This window comes from Ascochyta rabiei, chromosome 1, assembly GCF_004011695.2.
Source record: "Ascochyta rabiei chromosome 1, complete sequence".
Lineage (NCBI taxonomy): Eukaryota > Fungi > Ascomycota > Dothideomycetes > Pleosporales > Didymellaceae > Ascochyta > Ascochyta rabiei.
Genome location: NC_082405.1, coordinates 2,437,525 through 2,455,904, shown reverse-complemented (window position 1 = coordinate 2,455,904; position 18,380 = coordinate 2,437,525). Strand labels below are relative to the sequence as shown.

Genomic DNA, 18,380 nt, shown 5'->3' with positions numbered 1-18,380 from the left:
ATGCGTCACACACAACAAGCCGATCAAACATTGCGACAATCAGCAACGCAGGCAGCTATGCCGGAACCGCGATGAAATCCAGTGCATGGCAAAAGCCACACGGGACAGACTATCGAGATAGCTACGGCGGATCCACCGGGGGGGGGGGGGGGGGGGTGGACGAGATTCCAGCAGGTGTTTGAATGCGCGAATATTAGGGCTTGGGTGGAATCGTTACTACGACTCGATAGCAAGGACTGTTAGTTAGCTTTCTTATCATGTGCACTCTCTATTGTATATAATCACTCGATTAGAGGGATCAGTTGAATGTTATAGTGTCTGTCATTAAACTAGCTTCTTGTAATAAAATCTTCTTATAAAGGCATCCCTAAGCTCCTAGAGGCTTAATATTCTATGATATACTTCTAATATTGGTTGTAGAGGCTGTGTGCTCTATTGAAGGGTTATGATATAGATAAGGCGTGAATAGAAGAAAGTAGAGGATGTTGAGTGCTGAACGTTAAGAATAGAACATACACACATGAAGATGGGATTTAAGGGTAAAGGGGGCATGGCTGAGATGGTCTGGCTTGGGCTATATCTCTGCCGCGCAGAGACAGAAGGTCAGCGCCTCTGGTGTGCTCCGATTGTTCGCGAAACCGCAGCTCCATCATGAAAGGTCGGGTAATGAAAGACGAAAACAACACGCAGTAAGTCGCCAATTGTAAGCGACTAGCGCAGAGTCGGCAAAATTCGTCGGTCTGGCAGGTTACCGATGTAGATCACGTGCTCCGTCGTTCTTACGTCTTGCTTTGGTTCATGTTCGTACTGCGAGTCATCCTTAGGGCTGGGGCTGATCTGGTTTCAACCAGTTACAGTGTTTCGGAATGTGCACTAAGGTTATGCTAGGTCGCTTGCAACTCGCAGTATTCGCTCGATTGGGACAAAGTCTTGCAGGGCGGTAGCTAGCGTGAACGATCTAGGCTCCACTCTTACAACCTCTGGTCCACACCCTTACACTACCTTCACTACGCTTGGCAGGAAGTTAAATATAATGCACAGCCATCATCATCGTCGTCGTCTCCGCCGTCGTCACCACCGATCACTCCTGATCACAGGCAGACGTCCACCTTGATAGCAATTGCTGCTAACACAGAGCTCTTGTCTTACCGGTATTCTTGGCCTTCGCGTAAACAAGCTGAAGTCTACCGCTCCCCAATCTACCTTCAGGCACCAGTTTCTGGTACCTTTGTCAACGCGCGTCTTTGCATAGTTTCTGCCTAGAGCACACTTGATAACAAGGCTCGGTCCTTTGATGCCTTGGTCGAGCATCCGCAGATCAAGCATGGTAGACATCAAACCACTACCGCCGTCCGCTACCGCCGAAGGAGAGACAGCTGCGCTCCAAGCACAAATCATCGATGCCGGCACACGAGACAAAGATGGTGTTGCGAAAACTGCTGAGACGAGTTTGGACGTCAAACCTGAGTCCAAGAAAGCGTCGGACGCCGGCTTGAAGAACTACTTCGTGAGTACAGATTCGACGGTGTGGTGTTGATGTCGGCTTACGTTTTGGACAGCGCGTCTTCAAATACGGAACCGTACTTGACTACTTCTTGATTGCCTTGTGTTGCCTCACATCAATCGGGTCCGGCGTTGTAAGTGAGCCGTACAATACCAATCCTGGATACTGACAGGTATTAGGCAATGCCCCTGATGAACATCGTTTTTGGTACGTTGTCGAGTTCTCTATTCGTAGAACCTCGACTAAGGAATAACAGGCCAGCTTGTCGGTAACTTCACAAACTATTTTATCCCAGGAACAAGCGTCACGAGGGAGGAGTTTCAGGCCGATATCAACAAACTATCCCTTTACATTCTGTACTTGTTCATCGCGAAGTTTGTGCTATCTTATGTGTCAATGGTACGTTGTTATCTTGTTCTCACACCCTGCAATGCTAAATTGAGATAAGCTCTGCATCCGCATCAGCGGGTTGAGGATGTCTGCAGCCCTTCGCCTGGCGTACCTACGCGCTCTCTTTGCTCAATCAGTCGCCATGATAGATACTATATCCCCCGGGAAAGTATCGACCCGAATCACAACATCATCGAATACAGTCCAACTCGCGATCTCACAGCACTTTGCGATGTTCTTTCAGTCACTTGCATTCACGATCGGATTGTATGTTGTGTCTTTTGTAAAAGGCTGGCTGTTGACTCTAGTTGCCTCGGCAGCACTGCCTTTCATCTTGGTCATATATGGTCTCATCGTCCCGCCCTTCATCAAGATCCAGAAAGTCACTGCTAAACACCTCGAAGATGCTTCAGCCATGGCATTTGAGATGTTTTCTTCTGTGCGGGTTGTCGTAGCGTTTGGTGCGGAAGCCAAACTTGCTCGGCTACACGAGCTCGCCGTCGCCAAGGTAGGTCTCTGTCGTGTCTGTGCATTCTATCCCTGTATCGACGACTGACTATACTCTCTGTTTAGGCTGGTGAGAATGAAAAGAAAGCTGCGCCCTTGATGGGGCTTATGATGGCTCCACAGATGATGGCAATGTATGGCACCTTCGGCTTGACCTTCTGGTACGGAATCAAACGAGCATCAGAGGGTCATGGTAATGTCGGCGATATCACCGTGTGAGTTTCTTACTTTGACCGCATGGAGTTTGCAATTGATTTTTCCAGAGTACTTTTTTCTGTTATGATGGCGGTCATGAACATTGGTCGTTTAGCAGCTCCGATTATGGCCATCACCAAGGCCGCTACTGCAGCAACCGAACTCTTTGTGACTATCGACGCCCCTCTGGCCAATATCTCCGGATTGAGAGAACCTGAAATCACTGCTGATGCTGATATCACATTCGACAAAGTCGCCTTTTCCTACCCAAGTAGGCCTGACGTACAGATACTTGATAATCTTAACCTCACACTTAGTGCTGGCAAAGTCACAGCCATAGTCGGACCATCAGGATCGGGCAAAAGCACTATTGTTGGCCTTGTGCAGAGGTGGTACGAACTAGCAGGCACCACTGCCGCTGCGCGCGCCGACATCACTCCACCTACGCCTGTCACGGACGAGCAGCAACCACAAAAGTCGAAGAAGTTCTGGCAACGGAAGAATACTGACGACGAGACAGCCGAAAAGGAAGCGGCAAAGTCAAAGAAAGAGGAGAATGTTGAACAAGGACCAAATACCTGCACTGGAACGATCAGAGTCGGTGGAACAGACATCCGAGATGTTGACCTGAAGTGGTGGCGCTCAAAGATCGGGCTGGTTCAACAGGAGCCGTTCTTATTCAACGACACTCTATTCAACAACGTTGCTTTCGGCCTCTGCGGAACAGATATGCAAGACTTGTCAAAAGACGAGAAGATGAAAATGGTGGACGAGGCTTGTCGGGAAGCTTATGCTGAAGAATTCATCTCAAAGCTGCCCCAAGGCTACAACACTCTAGTTGGGGAGAGCGGTATCAAGCTTTCTGGGGGTCAGCGTCAGCGCATAGCCATTGCACGGAGCATTGTAAAGCAGCCCACCATTCTCATCCTGGATGAAGCGACCAGTGCAATTGACGTGCGCACAGAGCGGATAGTTCAGCAAGCCTTGGACCGCGTTTCGAGGAACCGGACCACTATCGTCATTGCCCATCGCCTCTCTACTATTAAGCGGGCGGATAAGATTGTGGTTCTGCGCCAGGGCAAACTTGTCGAAGAGGGTACCCACGAAGAGCTCGTGCAGCTCGAAGCAGGTGTCTACCGCGGTCTCGTATATGCTCAAGAGCTAACGATGGAGCCGGAAGGTGTCAACGATATATCTGAGGAGGCTCAGCTTGAGCGTGTCAACACTGCAGATGCGAAGCGTGCTACCGTACAAGAAACGGAGTCGCAGACGTCTGACAAGGATCCTGAATACAAGGAGCGAGGACTGATGCTCAGCTTCGGGCGCCTACTCTATGAGCAGCGTAGCCAATGGCTGCTCTACTCAATCTCGGCAGTCGGGATTCTTATGGCTGGAGCTATCTACCCGTTGCAGGCTTTCATCTTTGCGAAAGTCATCGAAGTCTTCACCTTTACCGACGACCGTCTTGTCAGCCAAGGTAACTTCTGGGCAGGCATGTTTGGTGTGGAAGCCGCTGCTGTCGGTCTTGCCTATTTTGTCCTTGGGTACGCTCTCCACTACGTGGAAGTTGTCGTCACGTCGATATACGGAAAAGAATATCTGAACAACATGATGCGAAAGAGGATTGCGTGGTTTGACGACCAGGGACATTCCCCAGGATCTCTCACCTCTCGCTTAAGTTCCGACGTCATGCAACTTCGACAACTCATGACAACCGAGATGTCCATTGCACTCATCGCAGTCGTTAATCTGGTCGGGTCTCTGATCATCTCTTTTGTCTACGGCTGGAAGCTCACCCTAGTCGCCCTCTTTTCGATCATGCCAATCATTCTTGCTGCAGGCTACATGCGCATGCGTCTGGAGATTGAGTTCGAGAAGAAGAACGCCAAAGTGTTTGAGGAAAGTAGTCAGTTCGCTACAGAGGCCGTTGGCGCCTTTCGGACGGTACTTAGTCTCATCATGGAGGACACGATCGGAAACCGATACCAAAATCTGCTGGTCGATCACGTCAAGCATGCCTTTGGCAGTGCGAAGTACTCGACTGTTGTGTTCGCGGCGAGCGACAGCCTCGAGTTAGGTTGCATGGCTTTGGCATTCTGGTACGGCGGTACGCTACTTGCTGCGAGGGAGTACGACGTCGTTGATTTCTTCGTCATATACACTGCGGTGGTACAGGGTGCTATTGCTGCTGGCATGTGGTTCAGCTTTGCACCAAGTGAGCATGTCTACAGCTTTCCAGTATCATTTGACTAACCTTCAATAGACATGGCTCAAGCAACTGGAGCAGCAAATCGCATCCTCAGTATGCGCTCTCCCAAAGCCACCGCTAATCCTGTCTATCCAGCACTACGCAATCCTTCTGGCGGTGTCAGCGTCGACTTTGAGGATGTCGGCTTCACCTACAAGTCTCGTGACGCTCAAGTGCTCTCGCATCTCAATCTTCACGTTGCTCCTGGGCAATTCGCTGCATTGGTTGGTGCATCCGGTAAGTTCCTATACACAAAGCAGGTTTCAATGGTTTTTAACTCATGCTTATCTACCACCAGGCTGTGGTAAATCTACCACTATTTCTCTTCTCGAGCGCTTCTACGATGCCACCTCCGGCACAATCTTCTACAACAACCAAGACATAACGACTCTCGATCCATCCCTCTATCGCCAGCAGATCGGACTTGTATCGCAGGAGCCTACGCTCTACGAAGGTACCATCAAAGACAACGTCGCACTTTCCGTCGACACCGCCACCAGCGCCGAAATAGAAGCTGCGTGCAAAGACGCCCAGATCCACGAATTCGTCACCAGTCTACCAGACGGATACAACACCCGCCTAGGACCTAAGGGCATGTCTCTAAGCGGCGGCCAAAAGCAACGCCTCAGTCTCGCGAGAGCGTTGTTGCGGAAACCGAGACTGCTGTTGTTAGACGAAGCGACCTCTTCGCTCGACAGTGAGAGCGAGAAGCTGGTACAAGCAGCCATTGAGAGAGCAGCAGGCGAGGGCGGCAGGACCGTGATAGCGGTTGCGCATCGACTCGCGACGATTCAGAAGGCGGACTCCATCTTTGTTATGGGGAGTGGGAGGGTGTTGGAGCAGGGTAGTCACCAGGAACTGCTGAGGAAACGCGGCGTGTATTGGCAGATGGTGAGTCAACTCTTTGGAGCTGTGAAGGGGAGTGTGCTAATCATGGATAGTGTCAAGCTCAGGCGCTGGATCGCTAGGTCTGGCTTTCGAACTGTGGTGTAAGAAGTGAAGGAAGGAAGTGTTTAAACGAAGGCCTTCAATTCAGAGTCCCTATTGGGCGAGGGAGGAAAAAACAGATGGAAAGTTTGCAAGCGCACATAGACATTGGGGATACCGCCACTTATATCTTGTAATACAAACATGCATCTGATTCAACAACGACAGCTCTTCCATGCTGTACCGACTCTCTCGTCCTTGGAACATCACCAATCCGGGACACATACTGTTGCTGATTGACTCATCCCCCAACACATGCGTTGCTGCTGAATTGCCCAAAAGACCCATGTGCGTCCGTAGTCGATGTCTGACTGGAGATATTTCCACCGCGAAGTTGCCCTCGCCGAGGTTCCCCCGTGACCACACGCTGCGCAGCCAAGTCTGCACTATGAGCCGCCAGGCAGGACACGCTTGAGCTTACCAACGCTAGGCATTATCTTCCAAACCTATTCAGAAGATGATATAAACATGTTAGGATTATATTTACAACAAAATCTTAGGATAAGAGTTAGTTCACGGTTAGAGTTAGCTTGAGGTTAGGGTTATTTTTAGGGTTAGGGTTATCTAGGATCTATTATATTTTATTGGTGTAGAGTGCAGCAGCTGCAAAGATTTTAGTTTTAGTGTTCTTGCTTGTTGCTTGGACTAAGTTGATGAGTTGATGGTCAGGTCAGCTTTAGCGTTGGTCAGCTCAAGTGTATCCTCGCCGCCAGGCCCTCGTCGTTCTCACGATCCCTTAAAATCTTTTCCGTGCCTTGCTCACCCAACGGCGTTGATGTGTCGCTGACTATATAAAAGGACCATTCATATCTCCCTCCATCAACAAAGCAACAGCAAGCCCGGCTGGCACAATCGGTAGCGCGTGAGACTCTTAATCTCAAGGTTGTGGGTTCGAGCCCCACGTCGGGCTCTTTCTTTTTGTCCTTCCAGCATGTCCGTAGCTGTCATGGTTGTGGAGCCATCGAAATTTTCATTGTTGGACCGGGTTGGGGCTGGCAGTGAAGGGCCGTGCGCAATTGTGGGTCACGTGTGCCGTGTTTTCTCCACGTGCTGCCGTGACTAAGCAAGTGTGGTGATTGTACGGCTTGTGGTCTGCGGTTGGTGAAAGCAGTTGACATGCCTTGTCTTCCGATTGCCTTGGCTGGATTTTTTGATGTCGTGGTCTGGCGTATCGATACCGTGGCGATTAAAGTCGAGAATCTCCTTCCCAGCGTAAACAATTACTGCTCCAAGCTCTTTGAATGGTTGCATGCGGCGGTGTCTCAGCTGGGGGGAGGGTTACAGACTAATCTGCCAAATGAGTTTGGCTTGTGAAGTATAGTCAGACTCTTGTTATCTCTGGTGGGTGACTTCTACCACTCTTACCTCAAGTTGCTTTTTTCTTGCGACGTAACGGACGAAGGACCATAACGTATCGATATTGGTCGTCAGACTTTTCAGCGCCTGGTCGTGAGGCTATTAAAAGCCTCGATACAGTTAGTCACCTGTGTTGTTCCTAGACAAGTGAGCAGCTGCTCCAATAATCGCTTGATGTCAGTGATCATCTTTGACTGGCCTGGTTTGTCACTGATCCAGTCAAGCGGACGACCACCTAGCATCTTGTGGAATTCTCCAACAATCAATCGGAAAGTGAATGTGAGGTGGAGAAACGCAGAGATGAGTGTCGACCTGACTGAGAGCTGCACATGCTTCAGCAGAATTTGCAAGCCTACACGACACTGTTTCTCATACGTCCAAACACTATGCAGCACTGCCCTGTTGGCTGTATGTCGCTCTCCAACGGGCTTAGGAGCCCGAGCTCTTCGATATCTGGGGGCAAGGCAAAAAGTCCGCGATCCACCTTTCACGCTGGTCCCCATGTACTCCTCCTCTTTCTTCTTCTTCTTCTTCTTCTTCTTCTTCTTCTTCTTCTTCTTCTTCTTCTTCTTCTTCGTCGTCACTATTGTGATCAGCCTGAGGTGCCGGCGGTGCTGGGGCTGGTGCTGGTACTGTGCTCGCCTTATCGAGGACAATTTTCGTGGTCTTTTGAACTTTCCTTTCTCGTTCCTCCAGCCTTTGCGGTACATCTTGTCAGTGGACAAGCTTCGGTCACCAACCCGCTTGCCACCTCTGCCTCGACCGCCATGGCCGCCTCGTCCACTTCCACCTAAATCGTTGGACGCTCAGTTACAGCGTAGTCAGGCGCAAGGTAGTGGAGTGCGAGTTGGTGAGACCTTGGGGTCAACATCGCACCTTCCTGCCAAACGTCACCCCAGAATGATGATCGGTGTAAGGGTAAAATACTCGTAGAAACAAGCCTTGTCATCGTGGTGGTGGTCTCTCAAACACTACCACTGGAGACCTTCAGCATATTTGCAGACGTTTTGCAACATTTGTAGAAACTGCTGTAGTCCTGTAATACGTCATCAGACGGTAGATGGTTTGTCTATTGACCATGAGTGTCCCCCCTGGTTTCGAGGAAAGCCAGTGTCAATCCTTTGTTCCCATTTCCGAGTTGGGCCTTCTGCTGGTTCTGTCAGGCTTTTGAGCTCACAGCGCACCAGGGCGCACTGGCACCATCATGTTACCGCCCCGTCGTGCTTTCTCGCGTGGTGTCATGTGGTCTTCTGCCGGCTCTGTTGGCCCTTCTTGGCTCTGCTGCCTTTCTGCTTGCTTCCCTTCCTGCTCGTCTTCCTGCTTTTCTTCCTCTTTGTGTGTCGACTCTTCTGCCTTCCCGGCATCTGTACATGTTGCTTTGCTTTCGCCATCATCACAATCGAGGCTCTTTTTGTACTCTTCCCAGAGCCCCTCGATGCTCTTCCCACAGCAGTCATGCCACAACTTCTTAGCATCGTACCTGCAGCCCCGCAGCGCTTGGTTGATCTTCCGTACTATATCTTCACCGTGCTCTCTTTCCAACCACTCGAGAAAGTAGGCAGTGCGCTCGTATCCTGCATCCCAATCGCAATCGCCTCTACGTCTCCAATGAGGTGGTGCATAGCCTGCCTTCAGGCGCACCCAGTCGGCGACGCCTTCTGTCAAGCCTCCAGGTGCAGTGTTGCCGCCGTGGTGTTGCCAGCAGTGTACCATCTCGTGTAAAAGAACCCCGTTGATTTCCTCTTTCTGCCGTGACTCTGTAACATGCTCAATGTACTTGGTGCTGAAGTGTATCTCTTTGTGATCGTCATCGATGTCGAGACCAGTTGTGTAGGCTACACCATCCATGTCTCGTATCACTAGCGTGATGGAACGAGTCGGAGGTATACATGACTTTTCGACATTGGTGTAGAGTAGGCGAAGTACAGTATTTACTGCAGATTCGAGAGCCGAGGAGGCGTGTACGAGGCGGAGGAACGCGCGTGAGCCGTCTGATGAGAGATCCCGAAGCTCAAGACGAAGTAGAGGCTTTCGTTGCGGCTTGACTTTTGATGCCGAGAGTTCTTCGTCATGTGTATCGTTGCTTTGCTGCGTTGTGCTGGGCACATCGTGGGTGGACGGGGGCAATGCGGAGGGGTGTGGGGCAGGCTCGGCAGACGTTGGTGTTGGGGCAGGAGACATGGTTTGGAACATTTTTGGTGTTAACGACGAGGTCATCCTGATTTTCAAGGGACGCTGGAAGCAAAACTGAAGCAAGGGGAAAGAAGAACGAAGTGGCCAGATGTTGCGTTGTTAGGCAGATGCGTTGGCATCATCGAGGCCGCCATAGCTCTATCGATAACCGATAAGAGCTACGCGCTAATGCTACGCGTGCCTATTCATATCAAGAATTTGCCCAAGAACTTTTATAATCGACAATCTTCGCATGAAATAATGTCTACTACGCCCTATCTGTGTTGTCCATCTTGTTTCTCTGTGTATTTTCGTCTAGCGTCATACTTTAGTGACATTCGTGTGCCGTCCTGATGGATTTCATGAGCCCTTGAATACCTCAGGGAACGTCTTTCTCAATTCCTGTAGATCCCTGATTTGGTGCTTCGCAGCCTGCTGTGGAGGTGGTTCCATGCCGGGGTCCAAGTAGTGTGCAACCTTCCACCCTCGTTCATGGGCGGCCTTACAATTTATATACGAATCGTCTGATTGTAATGTTATTGAGGAGCAAAACACAGAAGAGTTCACGATAGACTTACCCACGAAATAGCATTTCTGATTGTCGGTCACTCCCGCTTGTTCCATGGCTTCGTCGAACATCTCAGCTTGCGGTTTGCAGACGAATCTATCCGAACTGTAGTCACAGTATGTCATCCCCTCGAACAGGTCATCAATCTTCAATAGCTTAACCACACGCTTGCCATGAGTGACGTAGGCATTCGTGAACAGCCACAAACGGACTTTGCTTGTGTCGATGTCTTCGATCAGCTTGCGCAACTCCAGGTCTGGCTTGATCACGTCATCCAGAGGCAAGGCATCGTCGACCTGTTTGTTGTAGTCCAATGCATTAATCCTGTGGTGTCTGACAAGACCTTCAATAGCAAGTCCGTATTCTCGATAGTACTTGTAGTGAAGTTCGTTGGCCTCTTTTTGTGACAGTTCAAGGTGGGTTTGGAAATATTTGTCTGCATTTCGTTAACACCTGCTTTGAGAATTGATACTAGACTAAACTCGCCTATAAGCTCAGCCATCATGTCGTGGATTTTGAGACCTAGTAAGGTCAGTGATCATGAAGTAGTTGGTCTCCAGACACGCACTCTTTGGGTAAAGCTGTAGTGAAATCAGCATAGCTCATCTATGTAGCAGCATACATGTACTGACGCAATTGTCGATGTCAAAGAAGAACACCGGCTTCTCGTTTTCTTGCGCCATGCAGACGTTTCTCCCCAATTGAACGGTGGTGGCTTTTATAGAAAATGACTCCGCCCTTTTCAAGGTGGTTGCTCTTCGCTGCGGCGGAATGACTTGCAGTAGTGTAGTTGCTTGGATAGTCGACGTGTAGACACTGTGACAGGATATGCTGTTCGACAGTCAAGAGCGAAGCTTCAGTGTATACAACTTGCGATCCGGTACAAACCGAACTTTTCGATAACGCGACGTGAGAATTGCATCAACTGCATGCAGGGAAAAGGTACGCAAGAGTCATAACGCATGGGGGTGAACAACTGGGCGGGTTCCTGTTATGCGCTAGTGGATTTAGCGCGCCTGCTGAAATTCCCGAAAACACCGCGGCTTTCGTCCAGCGCGAGTTTATCACCCAACCCCTTCGTCCTCATCAACCGCGACATCAGACGGCAGCGTGTGCACTGCTTGTATTTGTGCATCTGCGACCTTTGAGTATCGACGTGTGTTGGTCGGCTTGACACAAGCCCCCACTGTGGATTCTGAAAGGCGAATTGCGTGCCAGCTGCGCAATGTCGACAATTGCGACTGCACTGCCGCACATCAACGGTACAGGTGTGGTATCCGCAGAGGCTCATCGCGAGGTCGACTTCTTGAGGCAGATCCTGCAGATACGCGACGATGTGTTTGCTAGCAAACACCCGCGTATACATCTTCCACCCAAAGTAATAGAACAGGTTGCACCACGTCCGCCGCAAACCACACCACCCAGCAGGCCTTCGACCAACGGCATTGCGAATGGCACCGGCGCCTCGCAGCTGTTCCCGCCACGCCCAGACAATTCGCTACAACAGACCGCGCAAGCACACGAGTTTGTTTCCCCTACCCAGCCCATACAGCGGCCCTACTCTGCCAAGTCCGCATCTTCTGGCATCGACCCGGTGTTGCTCACCAAGTCTGACCACTTGATCAGGGCAGAGTTGCAGCTCAAGCGACAACAAATAGAACGGCTTCTGAAAGACCAGTTCGACAAGAAGGGTCGAGGCAATGACAATGAGGAGCGCGAGGCCCACTTCAATGTGGAGGAATGCTTGATCCAAGCCCATCTTCGCGTGCCGCCCGTGTCTGGCTTACAGCCTACAACTAACAACAGTGACGGCGCCGAATCGTTTGACGAGAACTCGTACTACTCTAGCAAAGCAGACAGTTGGTCTTCGGAAGATGTTGATGTCAACCAAACCTCTATTGCTGATGCCACAGGGTCACTTGTTTCTCAGGGAAAACAGCTTGTGAAGCATGTTCTTGATCAGTCCAGACCTAATGAGCCTACTGTAATCGACCTTGACGAGGAAGCTTATGAGCCAACCGATGATATAGAGATCTATGAGCCAGAGCAGGTTGATCTTGGGGATGACGCAGACGAGGAGGATTACTCACCACCTCCGGCTGATATCGGCCCCAGTGAGCCTAGTAGAGGTCGAGCACGAGACCGTGGCTTTGGCAACGGCGATGCAAACGGGTATGAGCATTTTTTCTTTCTATCATTCTTTCCGTGGGTACTTTCAATGTTCAGATTTCCGTGTCTGAGTCTGTTGCTTTTCACCGTTCCAACTGTAACGGTTTTGACATTGCACATTGGTGACCTCCCGTCACGAGTGTTCAGCAGCGAAACCGTTTCGTTTCTGGAACCATGGAGCACATCTAGGCCTCCTTGATCAACACGATTGGGCCCTACAATCACGCGACCTGGACGCCTTTCTATATTGAAGCAACATAGGCTGACATTATGCAGCTCCCGCCGTAATAGCCCGTCAGGCCCAGCGCCGCCGCTACAAAATCCTCGCAAACGGAGACGAGAAGAGAAGCGCCAGGAAAAACGGCGTGAACAACAAGCCAACAAGCGTGTCGTCCGTTCTCCTGAACCTTACATCAAGGAGGAGCCTCAATCACCGCCTCCATTGGCAGAGTCGCAGCCTAGCAAACGTCGAGCTCTCCAGCCTCTTCCTAATGATATCGAGATGATGTCGCCACGAGGAGATACCAGGATGCAGCCGGTCTACTACCGCGAATACGACGAGCCGACCTCACCAACTGTGATTCACGCACCCCAGCGAAGGCCACAACCTCAAGAGCAGGATTTGAGGAGAGTGGCAAGTCTACAGTATGCTCGACGCCCCTATTCACCCGGCGGTAGCGGCGGTGATGTCTATGCAGCCCCTCCAGAATATCGTCCAATCCGCGCTGCATCCCATGCATACGCAGATCGGCCGGAAGTACCAGTCTTCCGCGAACCTTCAACTCGCGCCTCAATGGCGCCACGGTATATTCGTGAACGGTCGCGATCACCGATTTACGAACCTATGCCCCCACCTCGCCGGATTGTGGTGGATCAGTATGGCAACAAATACTACGCAGCACCCGTCGACGCGAGAGAATCAGCTGCGCCGCCTAGCAGGCGCATCGAAGTTGACCCGTACTACGAGCGTGCCGTGACTCGAGAACCTACGATGCGTGCGCCTGCTCGGTCTGACATTTATGAGGATGAAATCGGACAAAGAATGCCTCCACCACCACCGCGGCGGTATTTAGCGGCCGCCGAACCGGAACATGTCGACGCGCGACCATATGGGCAAAGGGAGACGTCTCGTCGTCCTGTCGAGGTCGAATATCGTCCTCAAGAGCTCATCGAGCGCCGGCCAGTGTCACAATACGAGGACATGGGTCCACCGCAGTACATGCCATCTCGCGCATACAGCGTCCGCCCAGAGGTTGTGCGAAGGGAAGTTCCTGAGGGCTACGTCCGTCATGAAAGCATTCAACCAGGTTCTGTACGTGCATCAGCACAACCTCGTTATCGTGAGGTGAGCATCGCTCATCCAGAAGCTTCGGATCGATATGTCATGGCTCCACCTCAAAGTCGGCGATATGTTGAGGAAGGGCCTGTTGAAGTCGCACCAGAGTCTTATCCGGCTGTGCCGCGACATGTAAGCTATCGTTATTGAGTGTTGGGTAAAATATGATCCCAATCGGTTGTTGTCACGTCAGCTTGGAGTAGATATACGGTGTTTAGCTATCAGCTGTGAACGTACGCTTAGGCGACAATTTGAAGTCAATGCAAGCGACCACTACAGGCTCACTGCAATGTTACGTGAAGTCGTGAGATTCCCACAGGATTTGAGGACCGTTGCTTACAGCACATCACTGCGGAGGGGCCGGATATTTGTGGGCTTGATCATCTATCGATTACGATATCGATAGCTTAGCGGTCTGCAGTGTGAACGTCAGAGAGCTACTGTAAGTGCTGGGCGTGGAGTCAGTCCTAGTTGTTTTGAGGACTGTTCGCTGAGCAAACTATATATGCACAGTAGCTGGACATTGGACGTTGGACGTTGCAACGTGTTCAGGTGCACATGCCATGACGCCGTGGTGAGCTGAGGTGCAGCCGTTCTTCCCCATTTCTCCGAGCACAAGCTCCTGCACAGCCTCAAACTCGAATTTTGATTCGAACCTTGGGCATGCAGAGAATAGGAGATGTGGAGGTATACGTCAGCATATACGGGCGGGCGGGTACGTACGTACCCATGACTGAGCTGAATGCTGATGTCCGGCCAAACACAATCGGTGCGCTCGACAGACTGACAGCAGGCTTCAGCAACCGGGAGCCTAGGGGCAGGTGCGTCATAGTCTCTGTACGTCCACAGCAGACAGACAGTGCACAGCAATCACACCAGAAAGATGACGCCCATGCGTATCGACGTGCAGGTACCCAAGTCACGTTGGTACGTACATTGTGCCTGGATCAAGTCGCGACTTGCCTGTTAGGGGGGCTGCTCGGTCTCGTTGGTCTCACGCCTCGATTTCACCACAGATGGGGGTGTCACCACAGGCGTTCGCGCCCTGCATCAAAGCATACAGCCAGCCATGACTGCACCAGTCTAGACGACTGGGCTCGAACTCATGGGGTGAGAGTGCACGATGCAAAGCTTGAAAGCAGAGGTCAAACAGAGCTGGTTGCAAGAGACACAGTGTGGGCGAGTGAGGTGAAACGGGCAAGGTGGGGTCACTGGGGTGTTTACACGAGGCCTCCGACCAAAGCAGCAGGGCAGTGAAGGATCATGTCCATAGTGGCACAGCGTTACCTGCCCGTGACCGGGACTGAGCCGCGGGTGGTGTTGTCGCCCACTAACCCCAATGCCAGCCCAACAAGCGCTGGGGTGCTGGGGTGCTGGGGTGCTGGGGTGGCCGTCGCGAGACCGAGGGCAGGCGCGAGAGGGCGTGGACGGCTCCGCGGCACTGCGGCAACACAGAACGGCGCGAGAGGCTCTTCAAGACAGTTGCTTCAGGCCAAGCGTGCGTCCGGCCAGCGGTGGGCTGAGTGGCTGACGGGCTGCTTTTTGGGCGCGGTGTGGTGATGCCAGGATTCGAGGTGGTGGTGGGCCGTGCGCTGGCCGTCGATTGGCCGTCACGCCTCAGCCTTGCTGAATGGCTCGCTACATTCGCTTCGACTGCTTTCTCTCCCTCTTCATCACCACCGCCCGCCCGCAACCCCCAAGGGCGCCTGTCTTCCCATTAGCATGCACAAGATATCCAACTTCACGGGTCAAGCCCGGCACGGCTGGGAGAAAATGACGCCGTCGGCCGGCTTCCCGTTCTCGAGGTCCAACCACGAGATGCCCGTCACAGCTTCGATCAAGCGCCCGCCAACCGCAACCTCGGCGCCGCCCGTCATCCCGCCTGGCACGCAGGTCAACCTCAGCTTCAACGTGCCCTTCAGTAGCAACCTCGCCGGGCCGGACCCTGACGACATGATGTGGGCGAGCCCCGGAGCAAAGGCACGGTGGACCATGCCGGAAGGGACGGCAGAGGCCACGCCCACGCACAAGCTGCCCGTACACGCCCAGAACGTCGACAACCTGCGCGCACTGTGCCGCGACGTGAGCGAGCAGACCGAGGGACGTGTCTCCGCCACGGTCGTGTCAGCCGAGTCCAAGCCGCTGCCGGGCCTGCAGCGCGGGCCATTGAGGGCGCTCGTCACCAACGTGTGCCTGTCCGGCGAGCTGGAGATTGTCAACTCGATGCGGTGCAAGATCCTGAACTCGACCCCCATCTCACTGGTAGGCCTCAGCGCAGAAGCGTCATCATCATGCAGTGGCTGACACACTTGGCACAGCGGTCGTCGTTTGTCGACATCGACTCGGATCTCATCATCGACCGCCCCACGCAGAACATCAAGGCCGCCGTGCTGAACCAGCTCGATCTCATCTCCAAGACGACCAAGGCCGACATCTTCCTGCTGATGCCCAAGACCCCCGATATCGAGTCTGCGAGCTTCAATGGCAACCTCGACTCCACCATGGACCCCCGTCTCCGCTGCGCCATTTACGGCGATTTGGAGACAATGGAGCACGCAAAGACGCGCGTGTTGATCATGATTGATCAGATTGTGAGTCATCTGAGCCTGGCCGCCTGCTCTTGTCCGCGCTGAATGCTAATCGTCGTCGCGGCAGCTGAAACGATATGTTGACACGATGAAGCTCGAGCTGACCATGCATACGTTGATCTGCGGCCGCGGACGCAAGAACATCAAGATGATTGAATCTGCCACAGGAACCGCCATCTACTTCCCGCCCCCGTTCCCTCGGTTGTTCGGGTACACCCCCCCAGGCGCACAGCGAAGGCCGGACGACTTGGTATACATCACAGGCGAGAACTCGGAGTGTATCTTGCGCGCCAAGCAACGTCTGCACGATCTCGTCATGTCCACCAAGGTGTTCGTGAAGCCTGTGATGGTGACTGACACTAAGCTTGATGCCATTCTTCTTGAGCGTCTTGACAAAGTGCGCAAGATCATTGAGAACAACGGTTCATATATTCTGCTGCCACCACTCGGTGTCCAGCGAGGTGTCGTTCGCGTTCAGGGCACTGATGTCCTGCATGTTGAGCGCACAGTGCGTGAACTGATGGCCCTCGTAAGTTGCAAGCCCTCGATCACGTGATCCCATATACTCACAACTTGCAGGCTGGACAATTTTACAGTGCCTCGTGGTTCATCACTCACCCTGACCCTACGCAGCGCCCGCCCACTGCAGCTGACGTTCGCGCTATGCTCTCTGATATCTGCATCAACTCAGGTGCTGAAGTCAGCTTTGAGAAGCTCAACTTCCACATCTATGGATCAGACGATGCTGTGAGGGCTGCATTGATGGTGATTAGCAACATCCCATTCGTGAAGAAATCTCAGTACAACATGAGTGTCAAGATTGAGCTTGCCAACGAGCACAAAGAGTTCGTCAGCGGTAAGAAGAATGGCAAGATCAACAAGATCATGAGCCACAGCAGCGTGCAGATCGTGTTTGACGGTTTCAACGAGTACAATTTCTACATTGTAGTACGTGGCGCACAGTACGAAGCGACCAAGAACGGTCTCGATCTTGTCGAACAGGAGATGCCTGCTGCCATCTCGTTCCATGTGCCAGATCAGTACCACAAGCGTATTATCGGCATTGGCGGTCAGCACATTCAGCGCATCATGAAGAAGTATTCCGTCTTTGTCAAGTTCTCCAACGCCATGGACCGTGGTGGCTTCGGCAAAGAGGAAGATGACATCAAGGTTGACAATGTCATCTGCCGTACCCCTGCTCGCAACGCTCAGAACCTTGACCTTGTCAAGCAGGAGATCATGGACATGGTTGAAAAAGCCGATGCCGAGTTTGTCTCCGAGACTATCAACATCAACCGTCTCTACCACCGTGAGCTCATTGCTCGTCTAGACAAGATCGATGAGCTTGAGAAGAAGTTCAACTGCAAGATCACTTTCCCAAGCACCGAGGAAGCTAGTGACACAGTCACTGTCTCTGGCCCTGAGTACCAGGTGCCATTGGCAGTTGATGAATTCTTGGTAAGTCTCCTCACGACTTTCGATAGTAGAGCAAAGGCTAACAAACCACAGGGCATGGTTCCAGAAGCTCACGAGCTCTCCTTCCCTTCCAGCACAGAACTTTCTGAGCACATGCGCTCCGCCGAGTTCAAGACCGAAGTCCTTGACAAGCTCGAGACCCAGCATGTTGTTGACGCTCGCGTCAAGGACCCTACGACGGAGACTGTCGAAGGCAAGGAGCAGCAAATCGAGACGCTCCACCTCAACTTCACCCGCAACAACGCTGGTGGACTGAAGGATGCACTTGATTTCTTGATTAACCACCTTGTCGTGCACGGATTGGATGCGAACACCATCAGTGGCAATCTCCCACGTCCCAAGTCCGATTCTTTCGAAGATTCATTGCCCTTCTTCGAGTCCAAGTTGCTCCAGCGAGCTGAGCCACCCGTTGAGAGCACCGATTCTCCTACTCGCTCGCACTTCGGTGACGAAGATGCAACTCGTCCTCCTGGCATGCTCGACCGCCTTCGTAAGCCAGGTAGTATGTCTTCTTTCACATCCATCTTCAACGGACGCAAGAACACCAACTCTCCCGGATCTCTGTTCAAGCATGCCTCCAGCAATGCTTCCAAGGCATCCCTTGCTAGCCTCGAGTCCACCGGTAGCTATCGCAACCCCTGGAACGACAGTGGCATCAACCTCGCAGATGACGAGCACCACGCCAACAGTTGGCCTCAACCTATGCCAACACCCCGTTACGAATCCAAGTTTCCTTTTGGTTCTTCTTCCGCGGCGCCTGGAGACGTCACTCCCAGGTACGACCCGCGGGGCTCCGTGGACAGCGGTCGCCCCAGTACTTCTCATTCTGCATCTGGATACCCGGCCCCTATTGGGCCTCCTCGTTAAATGATACACCATTCTCG

The 18,380-nt window shown here is 52.3% G+C and overlaps 6 protein-coding genes and 1 non-coding gene across 8 annotated transcripts, besides 6 other annotated features; 4 read left to right on the top strand and 3 right to left on the bottom strand.

Moving 5' to 3' along the window:
- Positions 1–137: 137 nt before the first annotated feature.
- Positions 138–159: a tandem repeat.
- Positions 160–1,044: 885 nt separating this feature from the next.
- Positions 1,045–1,073: a tandem repeat.
- Positions 1,074–1,324: 251 nt separating this feature from the next.
- On the top strand, positions 1,325–5,837 carry EKO05_0000722 (ABC-type xenobiotic transporter; the record flags this gene model as incomplete). 2 transcript variants are annotated; one of them, XM_038936496.2, is made up of 10 exons in its annotated part: positions 1,325–1,507; positions 1,560–1,637; positions 1,684–1,711; positions 1,761–1,903; positions 1,953–2,402; positions 2,468–2,616; positions 2,665–4,811; positions 4,860–5,081; positions 5,143–5,735; positions 5,786–5,837. In XM_038936496.2, the coding sequence occupies 10 exons, from the start codon at positions 1,325–1,327 to the stop codon at positions 5,810–5,812; spliced, it is 4,020 nt and encodes a 1,339-aa protein (XP_038803266.1). The 2 variants fall into 2 exon arrangements, with proteins under 2 accessions (XP_038803266.1, XP_059491466.1); XM_059635483.1 differs by having other exon boundaries at positions 5,143–5,837.
- A 403-nt stretch (positions 5,838–6,240) lies between these two features.
- Positions 6,241–6,534: a mobile genetic element.
- Positions 6,328–6,394: a tandem repeat.
- A 134-nt stretch (positions 6,535–6,668) lies between the features above and the next one.
- EKO05_1t10 lies at positions 6,669–6,741 on the top strand. Its single transcript has one exon. It is a non-coding gene; the product is annotated as a tRNA-Lys (tRNA).
- A 526-nt stretch (positions 6,742–7,267) lies between these two features.
- Positions 7,268–7,897, bottom strand: EKO05_0000721 (uncharacterized protein; the record flags this gene model as incomplete). Its single annotated transcript, XM_038944777.1, has 1 exon — positions 7,268–7,897. One exon carries the CDS (start codon positions 7,895–7,897, stop codon positions 7,268–7,270), a length of 630 nt encoding a protein of 209 aa, XP_038803265.1.
- Positions 7,704–7,763: a tandem repeat.
- A 463-nt stretch (positions 7,898–8,360) lies between the features above and the next one.
- EKO05_0000720 (uncharacterized protein) lies at positions 8,361–9,380 on the bottom strand (the record flags this gene model as incomplete). Its single annotated transcript, XM_038944776.1, has 1 exon — positions 8,361–9,380. The coding sequence occupies one exon, from the start codon at positions 9,378–9,380 to the stop codon at positions 8,361–8,363; it is 1,020 nt and encodes a 339-aa protein (XP_038803264.1).
- A 339-nt stretch (positions 9,381–9,719) lies between these two features.
- EKO05_0000719 (suppressor of deletion of TFIIS) lies at positions 9,720–10,610 on the bottom strand (the record flags this gene model as incomplete). The annotated part of the gene is made up of 5 exons (XM_059635482.1): positions 9,720–9,883; positions 9,938–10,363; positions 10,414–10,449; positions 10,496–10,508; positions 10,560–10,610. The coding sequence occupies 5 exons, from the start codon at positions 10,608–10,610 to the stop codon at positions 9,720–9,722; spliced, it is 690 nt and encodes a 229-aa protein (XP_059491465.1).
- A 542-nt stretch (positions 10,611–11,152) lies between these two features.
- Positions 11,153–13,582, top strand: EKO05_0000718 (uncharacterized protein; the record flags this gene model as incomplete). The annotated part of the gene is made up of 2 exons (XM_038936758.1): positions 11,153–12,099; positions 12,373–13,582. The coding sequence occupies 2 exons, from the start codon at positions 11,153–11,155 to the stop codon at positions 13,580–13,582; spliced, it is 2,157 nt and encodes a 718-aa protein (XP_038803262.1).
- Positions 13,583–14,788: 1,206 nt separating this feature from the next.
- Positions 14,789–14,821: a tandem repeat.
- A 333-nt stretch (positions 14,822–15,154) lies between these two features.
- Positions 15,155–18,363, top strand: EKO05_0000717 (uncharacterized protein; the record flags this gene model as incomplete). The annotated part of the gene is made up of 5 exons (XM_038936410.1): positions 15,155–15,694; positions 15,751–16,023; positions 16,088–16,549; positions 16,600–17,478; positions 17,530–18,363. The coding sequence occupies 5 exons, from the start codon at positions 15,155–15,157 to the stop codon at positions 18,361–18,363; spliced, it is 2,988 nt and encodes a 995-aa protein (XP_038803261.1).
- Between the last annotated feature and the right edge of the window lie 17 nt (positions 18,364–18,380).